Source organism: Astatotilapia calliptera, chromosome 3 (assembly GCF_900246225.1).
Source record: "Astatotilapia calliptera chromosome 3, fAstCal1.2, whole genome shotgun sequence".
NCBI classification, from domain to species: Eukaryota; Metazoa; Chordata; class Actinopteri; order Cichliformes; family Cichlidae; genus Astatotilapia; species Astatotilapia calliptera.
In genome coordinates this window covers 25370955-25383119 of record NC_039304.1, presented here as the reverse complement: position 1 = coordinate 25383119, position 12165 = coordinate 25370955, and the positions used below count along the sequence as shown (strand labels likewise).

Genomic DNA, 12165 nt, shown 5'->3' with positions numbered 1-12165 from the left:
AAGTGCTGAATTAGCACGAAAGTTGGCGATCCAGGATGCAATTATACATCGCAGGTCATCGTCGTTAAAGGAGTTCTAGATGCAAGGTGTAAACAGCTAAACAACAGCTAAAGCATAAACACTTAAATCTCAGGTGCTTTGGTCTCTACACAGCAAATCCAGCATGTCCAAATTAACACTGTCGGATTTGATTTCAACACTATTAAAGTGTCTATATGGGTCCACACCAGAGAGTGTTAATTTAACTCTTTTTGGAGAGTTGGTACGTTAACTCTGATTTAGTGTTAAACACCAAATCTGTCTGGAGTTGATAATTTAACACTTGGTGTTAAGAGTTTATATATTAACTCTCAAAGAGTATTTTAGTTTAACTACGTAAGAGTTATCTTCTAATTCATTCTAAAAAGCGGGAATTTTACTGTTCTGAATTTCTAGAAATTTCTTTTGGAACTAAAAAGATGCAATGGTTTTTGGAAAACATTTATTCTGAACTGTGTACCACAATTTCAAAACATTTTCTGAAAGATGTAACAGTGTACATGTTCTCACTTTCATTAGAATTTTGTTTATCAAAAGGTCTGACATGGTAAATGCAAATAACAGCATTCTCGTCACTTATTTCTTCAATACAATATGCATGTCCTTCATTCATCCCTCTGTGGAACTTCAACGCACTTCTGCTCTCCCCCATATTCCATCTTCACAAGCATATCCTGTGCGGAGATTGAATAAAAATTAGTTGACACTAATTAATGGCACAAATAAGCCAGTAAACAATTGCAGCACAGTAAAAAAAAAAAAGGAATTCTCTTTGAGCCATTACTTGTGTAAAGTATTTTCCCAAAAGACAAAGACACAGGCAACAGGTAATACTGAACTAAATGTAAAACCTCAACCTTTTTCATTTTTACCTAAACCGTGTGCACAAAACTCTGGAGGGATCTATGCTAACGTAGAACCCAGTCAGGACGTCAGCTACTGCTGTTTGCTCGTTTTTTTTGTTTTTTTTTTATGGGCGATCGTTTTCAGGCTTCAAGTAGGACCATTATACCAACATTTAACATTCTAGACATTGTTTTAGGTGTATTTGACCAAAAGTTTGACTGAAAATTCACATGCAAGCTTTTTTTCAAGGCTGTGGTATTTGCCCGCAAACAATACCTTTCAGCTAGCTAAAACAGAATATTATGCTATCACCGAGCAACATGGCTAATGCCTTTCACACAGCTTTGTCTCAACTCCAAAGAGCTACAGAAGTAAAAGCTCATAATAATAATTGAAACAATCTTTGAAAACATGACTTACCAAGCATGGCAAACAACTCAAATATGTAGAGCAAAATGTTCTGAAACGGCTTCACTTCAGCTTCGATTGGAGCCGTGCTGGGGGCAGAGTCTGTGAATTTACTCTATTGGTGTCATAGCCCCTGTAGGAGTTCAGAGTTAAGAAGTCAAGAGTTAATGTTTCCATTGTAACACCTCCAGATTTGACCTAGAAACACTCATTTTTAACACTCGATTTTAACTACTATCATTTTACACCTCAGAGTTACATTAAAAGAATGTGACTCTGCTTAGAGTAAAATTAACTCTACTTTTGCAAGAAGACTGTTAACACCCAAAACATTTAACACTTTTGAATTTGCTGTGTAGTGGAAATTTTTTTGATTGCCACTATTTATAATCCAGTTTTTTAAGAAACTGTAGGAGTTCTAGAGAAACTTTAATTAGTAACATTAATAGATGCCAATTTCCTGCCTGTCTGCATAGCTCACGTTAGTCAGCTCGTTTAACCACGCCTGTGGCACGCTCCAGCAAATCAACAAATTCTCACCTCAGGGCAATCTGTGATTGGCTGAAAGTTTATCTCAAACTGTAAATGGAAGAACCAGCAGAGTTCATCACAAAGAGGGCAAAGTGCAAAAAAACAACGGAAGAAACAGAAGCAGATTTTACTTGGTTCACTACACCACAAAAAGTGTTTTAAGAACAATGGAGGGGCAAAAGGAAGGGGCAAAGCAAAGACACCAGCACTAGTCCAAACATGAATGAGAGCATATGTATTTCCATTCCCTTTGTTTGTCTGTCTGTTTGTCTAGTGTCCAAAGTTTTCATGATATCATGTTCAATTCTGTGTGATGGTAGATACCAATAACAGCTTGAGCTGATTTAATTTTGGTGAAAATCTAATCAAGGTTGCACCAAATGTGAAAATCAATAAAAGCTTTATATTACCCACAATTTTCGATGGATCATCTTCAAAATCCACAGCAGTATACTATCAATTGGGGGACATGAATATATAGGATGGCTACGCACTTGAACTTGACCTTCAAGTCGATCCTCAAAATAATTTGAAGAAACAGAAATATCCAGTAATAAATTACATGAAAGAGCATGGCGAGAGCTGTACGACACACTATTTTTTAATATGTTGCCCTACAACATCACATTGTCGCCCTAGCAGGCTAAAGTCACGATATTGCGATAAAACCATCATAAAACATTGCCTTAGAGGGGAGCTGTGCTCTGTGAGTGCTGTTTTCACATGTTTTTCACACTGCCCCACGTGGCAGCGTGTACAGCTACGACATAAAGACATGGAAATGCAAATGAAGTATTTTTCCTTGCAAATTATAAACAAAACACTACTGATGCTTTTTGCCATGTTTAGACAGTAAAGGCAAACTCCAGGGATACAAAATTAAACCAATCTAAAAGCCACTACAGCTCCTCTAGTGGCCGCTAGAGGCTACAGCGATTTCACAGCACATTTGCTGCCTGCTATTAAAACAAAACTGTGTTTGTCTCCTTGGAAAGTTTCCCCCTTTGTAACAACTGTAGAGCGGTTGTTCTACTGTATAACTCCAGGTAAGCGTAACCATTAGGGGAGTGGCTGCTTTTTTTGGCAGGTGAGCTGTCAATCAAAGCAGCTGCAGGAAGCTGCTGTCTGCTAGTCTTTACCTACATTCCTCAAGTCCCTGAACGAGACTTCTCTACTGTGCTTGAGCTGTTGGTGCCTTTTGAAGAATATTTTATTAAAATATCTGACAAACAGTAAGACCCATGATACACACCACTCAAGAAATGTGTGCTAACATTTTAGTGAAGAAAGGTCTAGATTTTAATTAGTTTGTTGACTGCACTGATGATCAGGAGTGTGTGTGTGTGTGTGTGTGTGTGTGTGTGTGTGTGTGTGTGTGTGTGTGTGTGTGTGTTGCACCTAATTAGTAGTTACAGGAAAACCTAGCAGCTCTATTGTTCCAGTAGCAGAGAAATGCTTTCAGGAAACAAAAGCAAAAACTGTGCAGACCCTCTGCTAACAGTAAGAATCAGTAAGACACAGGAAATGATCCTTTGGTTTCATTAACCAGGGGCAGAATGTGTAGACAGTAACAGTAACTGTGGTCATTTTAATATCGTACAACACAGTGAAATGTATAAAACTAGGCCTTTGTCATAGTATTTTTTACACATACATATAGATGTTTTCAAAAAACAGCCTGACCAAACTTTTATGAAAGATTGGAGGAAAATTAGAGTATAATGCAAATACACTGTATTTTAGGCAGCACGTAGCAGTTTCCCTTCATGTGACTTTATCACGAAGAGACCAACAGAGGGCATTACTACCCTGCCTGGTTTTATTTGTTGGCTTAATTAAGATGAATTAAGTGAAATTTCTGAATTCAAGTAAATGTCAGTTCACTGTTGTAGCTAGCTGTGGTGAAACATACTTTACATACATGCTTTATGTATGTCAACAGTCACCAGACAAAGAGGACTCAAATGCAGGACACACATGGAAGCAGAGAACAAAAAAAGAACAATATCCAGGTGTATTATTAACAAATGATAGGGCAGCATGGCGAAGAATGCATGTAAGGGGCAGTCATGAAAGCAAAAGTGAAACACAAGGAACACTGTAAGGATGAGATCATGGAAAGCTTGAGTAAACAAAAAAGACCATCTGACAATTGATCAAGAGTCGGAGAACTCTCAAAGATATTTTTATTGAGTTGAAGCAACAAAGAAAAGCAAATACACGCAGAATTGACAAACACCAAACAAGCAAGTTTCACAGCGACTGTTAAAACTGAAATATCAGAATACAGATTAATGACACACTCACATGTCTTATAATTGCTTCCAGCAGTTTATCCCCTACCCACAACGCTTAGAACCCCTATCCCTCAGACCAGGAAGGAAAAAACCAAACAAACAAAGCAAGAAAAAAGAAGCAAACAAATAAAAACAACATCACAGATAAATCAAAAACAAAATAAGAAAAACACACAAACGACTAACAATAAATAAATAAGTAAATAAATAAAAAGAAGAAGAAGGGGGGAGGATTTACTGAGCAACGCTGGAAGTCGGGTTTGTAGCCTGGAGGCTGGAAAAGTATTTCAGGAATTGCCCCCACACCTTGTAAAACTTACCGCTGTTGTTGCTAATCGCATACCGGATCTTTTCAAGGCTCAGATAGTACATAAGGTCCCTCAGCCACTGAGCCTGGGTGGGCAAAGGGGCACCCCTCCATCTTAGGAGGATTGTACGTCTAGCTACAAGGGAGGCGAAGGAGAGCATGCAACGCTGTGACGAGGTCAACCGTGCATCAGCCTCTCCAGTGGTGCCAAAAAGCGCAACTAAAGGGTCAGGATCCATATGGTGTCCAACAAGTAGGGATAAGGTCTGAAATATATCTCTCCAGAATCCTTCGAGGCTAGGGCACTTCCAGAACATATGAATAAGGGAAGCCTCCGCACTCCCACACTTATCACAGGTAGGGTCAACGTTCGGATACATACGGGATAGTTTGACTTTGGAGAGATGGAACCTATGCACAACCTTAAATTGTAAAAGACAGTGGCGGGCACATAGGGACGTGGAATTAACTAATTTGAGTATTAAGTCCCATGTATCCATAGACAGGGACTGATTTAAATCTTGTTCCCAGGCCGTTTTAATCCGATCTATCGAAGAACCGTTCATGCTCACCAACCTGTCATAAATAAGAGAGATAAACCCTTTACGTGTTGGGATTAGGGTGAGGAGCATATCCCCTGGGCTTGCAGCTGGCGCTACCAGAAAGTTTGGAATCTGAGATTGGAGGAAATGTCTGGTCTGCAAATATCTGAAAAAATGTGTACGTGGGAGATTAAATTTTTCAGAAAGCTGGGCAAAAGATGCAAAAGTATTGTTAAAAAATAGATCATTGAAACATGTAATGCCCCTATCATGCCAATCTCGAAATATAGGATCAGATAGTGATGGCTGAAAAAGGGGGTTAGAAAGAATTGGACTTAGAAGAGAGAAACCTGTTAATCCAAAATGCTTCCTCATCTGAGCCCACACCCTCACCGTGTGCCAGACAACTGGGTTATCGATTGTCTTGTTTGGGGGAAGGGGGAGTGAAGATCCAATCAGGGCCAGGACAGAAGAGCCTGTGGGCGAGTTCAACTCCATGAGCACCCAGGATGGGCAATTACCCTTGTTGTGGAAGTAAAGCCAAGATATAATGTAGCGCATGTTTGCTGACCAATAGTAATATCGAAGGTTAGGCAGTGCCAGGCCTCCACGACTCTTGGGTTTTTGGAGTTGAGCCTTGTTCAATCGAGGGCGTTTACCCCTCCATATATAAGATGAGATAATTGAGTCCAAGGAATCAAAGAAGGATTTGGGGATAAATACTGGTAACAATTGGAAGAGATACAAAAATTTAGGAAGTATATTCATTTTGATTGAGTTGATTCTTCCCACCAAAGAGGTGGAGAGAGGGGACCACTGTGCCAGATGTTTTTTTGCATTATTTAACAGAGGAAGGAAGTTCGCTTTGAAGAGACATTTATGTGTCCTTGTAATAATTACACCTAGATATGTAAATTGATTCCCTGCTATTCTAAAGGGGAGGGTAGTATAGTCAAACACTGGTGCCCCTCCATCCACAGGAAACAACTCACTTTTACATAGGTTGAGCTTGTATCCTGAAAACTGGCCAAATTGGCGAAGTATGGATAACATTGCAGGTACAGATATTTTGGGGTTTGAAATAAAAATTAAAAGATCATCGGCATACAAGGATACTTTATGTTCAGCACCTTTCCTCCGGATCCCATTGATCTCCCCACAGCTGCGGAGTGCAATGGCGAGTGGTTCTATAGCCAGATTAAAAAGAAGAGGACTTAAGGGGCATCCCTGACGGGTTCCTCGTTGGAGGTTGAAAGGCCGCGACTGTATGGAATTAGTAAAAACTGAAGCGTTAGGGCACATATATAATAACCTTATCCATGAAATAAATTTCGATCCAAAATTGAATTTATCTAGAATCGTGAATAAATATTTCCACTCTACCCGATCAAATGCCTTCTCCGCATCTAGGGAGAGAATGCACTCAGGACCCTGATTGGAAGGGGTGTATAATACATCCAATAGTCGGCGGATATTGGAATAAGAGTAACGATTCTTAATGAAGCCTGTTTGATCTTCGGATATAACTGAGGGCAAGATATTTTCCAGCCTACGCGCCAAAACCTTGGCCAAAATTTTAGCATCAACATTTAATAGAGAGATTGGCCTAAAGGATGAGCATTCCACAGGATCCTTACCTTTCTTTGGGACAAGAGCAATACTTGCCTCGTAAAAGGATGGCGGAAGTCTACCACACTTCCATGAGTCGGAAAGGGTTAAATGTAGTTGAGGTAAAAGCAAGGGTGAGAATGCTTTGAAAAATTCTACAGGAAAGCCGTCAGGGCCAGGGGATTTCCCAGGCTGCAATGAGGAGATGGCTGCGCTCAGCTCCTCTGGCGTGATGGGTTCATCCAATCTGTTTTTACTATCAGAGGAAAGCATAGGTACATTCAAAGTCTTTAGAAAGTTATCCATTAAAGTGCTTTCCTGCGGGAATTCGGAGGTGTAAAGTTGGGAGTAAAAAGCCCTAAACGTATCATTAATTTTGGAAGGGTCCGAAGTGATATTACCATTAGCCATTCTAATCTTCGTGATATGTTGTTTTGCCTGGAAGCCCCTTAACTGGCTGGCAAGCATCTTACCCGATTTATCGCTATGAATATAAAACAAACTCTTACTCTTCAGGAGCTGACGTTCAATTGAGTGCGTTGAGAGGAGCTCAAATTTAGTCTGAAGCTCCACGCGCTTATTGTATAGGTCTGGGCTTTTTACCTTAGCATAGAGCAGATCTATTTCTTTGATTCGGTTGACTAAATCGAGTCGTTCTATACAGGCCTTCTTCTTCATATTAGCAGTATAGGAAATAACCTGTCCCCTAAGAAAGGCTTTTAGCGTATCCCAAATTATTAAGCTAGAAGTTTCTCCTACGGTATTCGTTTTAAGAAACAAGTTTATTTGTTCTTTCATGAATTCCAGGAAGTTTACATCTGCCAGGAGAGTCGAATTAAAACGCCAGTGTCGTCTGGATTGAGGGATGTCTGGGAAACTCATTGATAGCACAACAGGGGAATGGTCTGATATCACTATGGTCTGGTATTCACAGGATCGGACCCATGGAGTCAGCTGCTTATGAATAAGAAAATAATCGATCCTAGAATAAGTGTGGTGTACCTGTGAGAAAAAAGAATACTCTCTTCCGTGGGGGTGTAAGCAGCGCCAAACATCAGAGACACCACAGTTAGATAAAAAGGATTGGATGAAAAGAGCAGATTTACTGACAGTGCAGGGATTCGGGGAGGATCGGTCTAACACAGGGTCCAGCCAACAGTTGAGGTCACCACCAAGTATAAGAGAGTATGAGCTCAGATCAGGCAACAACGAGAAAGCACGCTGGAAGAAAGCTACATTATCAATATTAGGGGCATATATGTTGGCCAACACAACTTTCGTATTACAGAGCTTACCCGAAACAAAAACGTACCGGCCACTCGTATCAGAAATTACATTATGTTCCTCAAAAGGAATATTTTGGTCAATTAGAATAGAAACGCCTCTGGCCTTAGCCTGAAAGGCGGAATGAAAGTGCTGCCCTGCCCATCGGGACATAAGACGAGAGTTATCCGAATCACGGAGATGTGTTTCTTGAAGAAAGACAACAGCTGCTTTAAACTGCTTTATGTGTGAGAGCACCTTCCTTCTTTTAACAGGGTGGTTTAAACCTTTGACATTCCAGCTTACAAAGTTCAAGCGACTACCCATAGTCCCGCACTGAAAATGTAAGAAAACAGGTGCAGCTGAAAACAGAGTACAAAAAAAATGACAAGCAAGCGACTAAAACAGAGAGTAGAATGGTTCCCGGATCCCCCAACTTGACAAAACAACATAAAACCACCCCGGCTCTGAAGGATGTCTCCCCCCTCCCCCCATTCCCCATCCACCCCCCCACCCACAAGACAGCTGCCAAGAAAAAAAGCAGCAAGCTCTCCAAAACACACATTGTGTACCCTCCAGAACAATAAACTCTTCCTGTCTAACACTAAGAACAGACTTTAGCTCCCATAACGATGATTACAGTAAGCACAACACTCCTCTATGAGCAGTAGAAATTTGTTAAAGCAGTCACCATAGAACCACAACAGAACCAATGATCAACTTTGGGGACAATAGAAGCAATGAGATATGAATAGCCCCCCAGCTAGTAAATAGCAGAGAAGAAGGGGGGGGGGGGGGGGAAGAGAAAAAAAAAAGGAAGAGACGTCGGTAATGCCTGGATATGAACGAAAGTCCTTCCACATCCCAGGAGACGAAGATAGCCAGGACAATCTACTCACAGGGCTGACCCGCGGACAAACGTCAACACCAGATAAGCAGGCTCTCAGGGTGATTCGGCTGTAGCGGGTAGGCCGTCCAAGTACCTCCTCGCTTCATCGGCCGAATGAAGCCAGCGTCTTGCGCCGTCAGGAGACGTGATGCGAAGTCGTGCAGGATACAGCAGAGCGGGCTTGAAACCCCGTTTGTACAGCTCGGACATCACTTCCCGGTACTCCACTCGCTTGCTCAAAACTTCCGGGCAGTAATCCTCCACCACGCGGATCTGCCGACCATGGTATTCTAGTGTCCCTCCTCGCCGGGCCTCCCGGATAAGAAAGTCCTTTACCTGGTACCGATGAAGGCGTATAATTACGGGTCGCGGTCTCTGACCTGGGGCTGGCTTAGCGGCAGGTATACGGTGGGCCCTGTCGATCTCCGGGCGGGTCGGGAGCCTCTCCTTCCCGAAAACCTCACAGAGCAAATCTGCAAAGAATTCTGTGGGATGCCCACCTTCAACGCCCTCCTCGAGTCCCAGGATACGCAGGTTCTGGCGCCTACTTCGGCTTTCTAAGTCCGTAACTTTAGCCAGGAGTTTAGTGTTGGATTCGCTGAGATTGGAACAAACGTCCTCGAGATCTCTAACCCGCTGGCTTAAGTCGTCCGCTGCTAGCTCTAGAGATCCGAGCCGCTGGCCATGGTCTTCCACCGCAGAGCGGACTTCGTCAAACTTCGACTCCAGTAGACTAAAAGATGTTTTGAAGTCGCTGGCCAATGCCTCCCTATGCTGCTCCAGAAGAGAGGAGATGGCCGCCATGTTCAGCTTAGGTGCGTCGTCCTCCTTTTCTGCCGCTTTAGTGCGTTTCGAGGCCATGTTAGAACGAGGAAAAACCAATTTCGGAGACCGTAAAATAAAACGTACGCAGTTCAATAGTTTTGTTGTGAATTGGCTGGTTCAGGAGTGGAAAAGGTAAAAAAGTTAGCGGAGCAGTCTTCTCCTCTACCTGCTACATCCCCCTAGCGACCAGAGTCGGAGAACTTAGAAGTATACGTGCAGGTGTGTCACAAACAGAAAGTGAACGGAACAAAAACTCGAGAAAGATTTCAAAATAAAACAGAAAGTGGTGAAAAAGAAACCCCAATGGCAGCAGTAAGAAGTGTCCAACAGAGGCGAAAGACACTAAATTGTCAGTCAGGAGATTCCCCTGATGCACACTGCAGGGCTGCTCCCAAAGGTGTGAGCCAGAGTGTATCTTCTCTACACCTTCCTCTTCATCACATCCTCATCGTCCCACAAACACAGCTCGTTTCACAAACCAACTCTGTAGGTTTGCCACACACGAACACACACACACATCAGCCCTACAACACAACACTTATGTGTTGACTGGGCACTTGAAGACACACTTGACATGACAAGACAATAAGACAATAAGAAAATAGCTCCACCTTTAAAGAAATGCACTCTAAAGGATGTGATCGCCTTCTCCTCATCTTCATTGTCCCCCGTCCTCGCCTGTGCTGGTGATCGCCTCCTTTTCCAACGCATCTATCTATCTATCTATCTATCTATCTATCTATCTATCTATCTATCTATCTATCTATCTATCTATCTATCTATCTATCTATCTATCTATCTATCTATCTATCTATCTATCCTCTCACTTCACTCCTTTTCCCTTCTCTCTCCCTCTTATTTCCCTGTCCTCACCCCTTTGATTACACTTACCTCTCTCCCTCGCTGCCCCTCTCCTCGCTCTCTCTCTCTCTTTCACGTGGTCTCTTTCCAGCAATAAAAGCAGCAACAGTGACAGTTCACATGATAAACCAATCCCATGGTGTGTTCGTGTGTGTGTCCACGAGCGCATGTTTGTCCTTCCACATATCTGCACATGCTCAACGTGTCGTTTCAAATGTCACTTTAATATCGGAGCGTCACATTTGTGAGCAGTTTGTGCAGCTGTAGTATATACAAAGTTGTGCTCATGTGTATAAAGTGTGTGTACACGAGTGTGTGTACCCGCCTCTATTGCACGCCAAGCTGCAGTTGGTTCTGCTGCGTCAGCCTGCCCCCCATAAACAATCACACACAAACACACTCACGGTGAAGCAGAAATAAACACGCACACGCAAATAAACAAAGAAAGCAACAGATGTTATACAAAAACAAATGCACCTACGCGAACAAGCTAAAAAACATGCACGTATTCAATTACGCTTTCCTGTTTTATCCTGCGGTCGCTTGTTTGTCTTACTTCATGAGTTCTAACAGCAGCTATTATTATAATTAGGTTACCATTACCATTAGATTGTAGTATCTGATACCAGGTACTTTTTTGGCAACTGGCTCAGCCGGGAATCCAAGACATCTGAAGCAATCTGAAAATGTGACATCAACTGACTGCATGCAGCCAATTGGCCATACAGTGAATTCACTCAATGAGTCATGAGTGACTCCTTCAAAAAAATCTAAACTGTCAATTTTTAAAAGCTGGAAACAGCTGCAGAAAAACCGACTTCATGGTCGTCAATGTTGATCTCTGTCAGACAAAAAGCCTGTAAACAAAGGATCTGTAAGACACTGTGTTTTTCTTCTAATAACCGCTTATAATCTCATTACATAATTTTCTTAAAACAGTTAAGATGCATTCAGGCTGCTGATGGTAGTGCAGGGTGTCTACCATTTAGAAGCTTAGTGGCTCTATCCACTGGTTCCTCTCATCTTCATGTTCAAGTATCCTTTGGCGAGCACACGAGTCACATGCGTGTGAATGCTAGGATACATGCTTAGGCAGGCAGAGAAACATTCAACAAAGTGTTTGTGTGGGACTATAGCTGTGATCCTTTTTGCAGTAAGAGTTAGAATGTAACACTGTACAATAATTGGGTGGACTTGCCTATTGTTTTTATTGTTTTGGCTCTTGTTTCTATGAGTACTACAGTAACAACACTTTTCTCACTACTTAAACATCCAGGAATGCAAAAAAAGCACAAAACCCCCTCACACACACAGAATCAGACAAGGTTTGTTTAACCAAAAGATGAAAACGCAATGTCCAGATAAACAGAATCCACTTTCTGCAAAAAAGTAAAAAGCAACTGTCCATCTCACATTCACTCTAATACACTTCTAATAAAAACTGCTCTTTTTTATAACCCTAATCCTTTACAAACACACGAACAAGCCTAAAAAAGTTTGTAAGTTAAACATGGAGTGTGTTATTTGAACATGAGAAGGGACCATGAACTATGAAGAGGAACTAAAGGACAGGCAGGCGTGTTCTTTGTTTCTGCACTGACTCTCCATGCTGTGTGGCTGAAATAAGGTTAGTTCCTCATTTTGCCCCGCAGACCAGAACAGACCCTCATGAGGCCTCAAAAAATAATCTCAGTGCTGAAAGACACACCCAACTGTTATATAATCTCATGGCCCCATGTTATAGAGAAC

The 12165-nt window shown here is 41.9% G+C and overlaps 1 protein-coding gene across 3 annotated transcripts in view; it reads right to left on the bottom strand.

Annotated features, from left to right (window-relative positions):
- nhsl2 (NHS-like 2) overlaps positions 1–12165 on the bottom strand; it is a 191663-nt gene that overhangs the window by 150033 nt on the left and 29465 nt on the right. The window contains exon 1 of one of the 3 annotated variants that reach the window (XM_026162567.1): positions 10167–10309. The exons of the other annotated variants lie outside the window; for them this stretch is intronic. Coding sequence (XP_026018352.1) covers positions 10167–10266 — 100 coding nt within the window. The 5' untranslated portion in view covers positions 10267–10309. Of the gene's footprint in view, positions 1–10166; positions 10310–12165 lie in introns of those variants that run through there. 3 annotated transcript variants of the gene reach the window in all.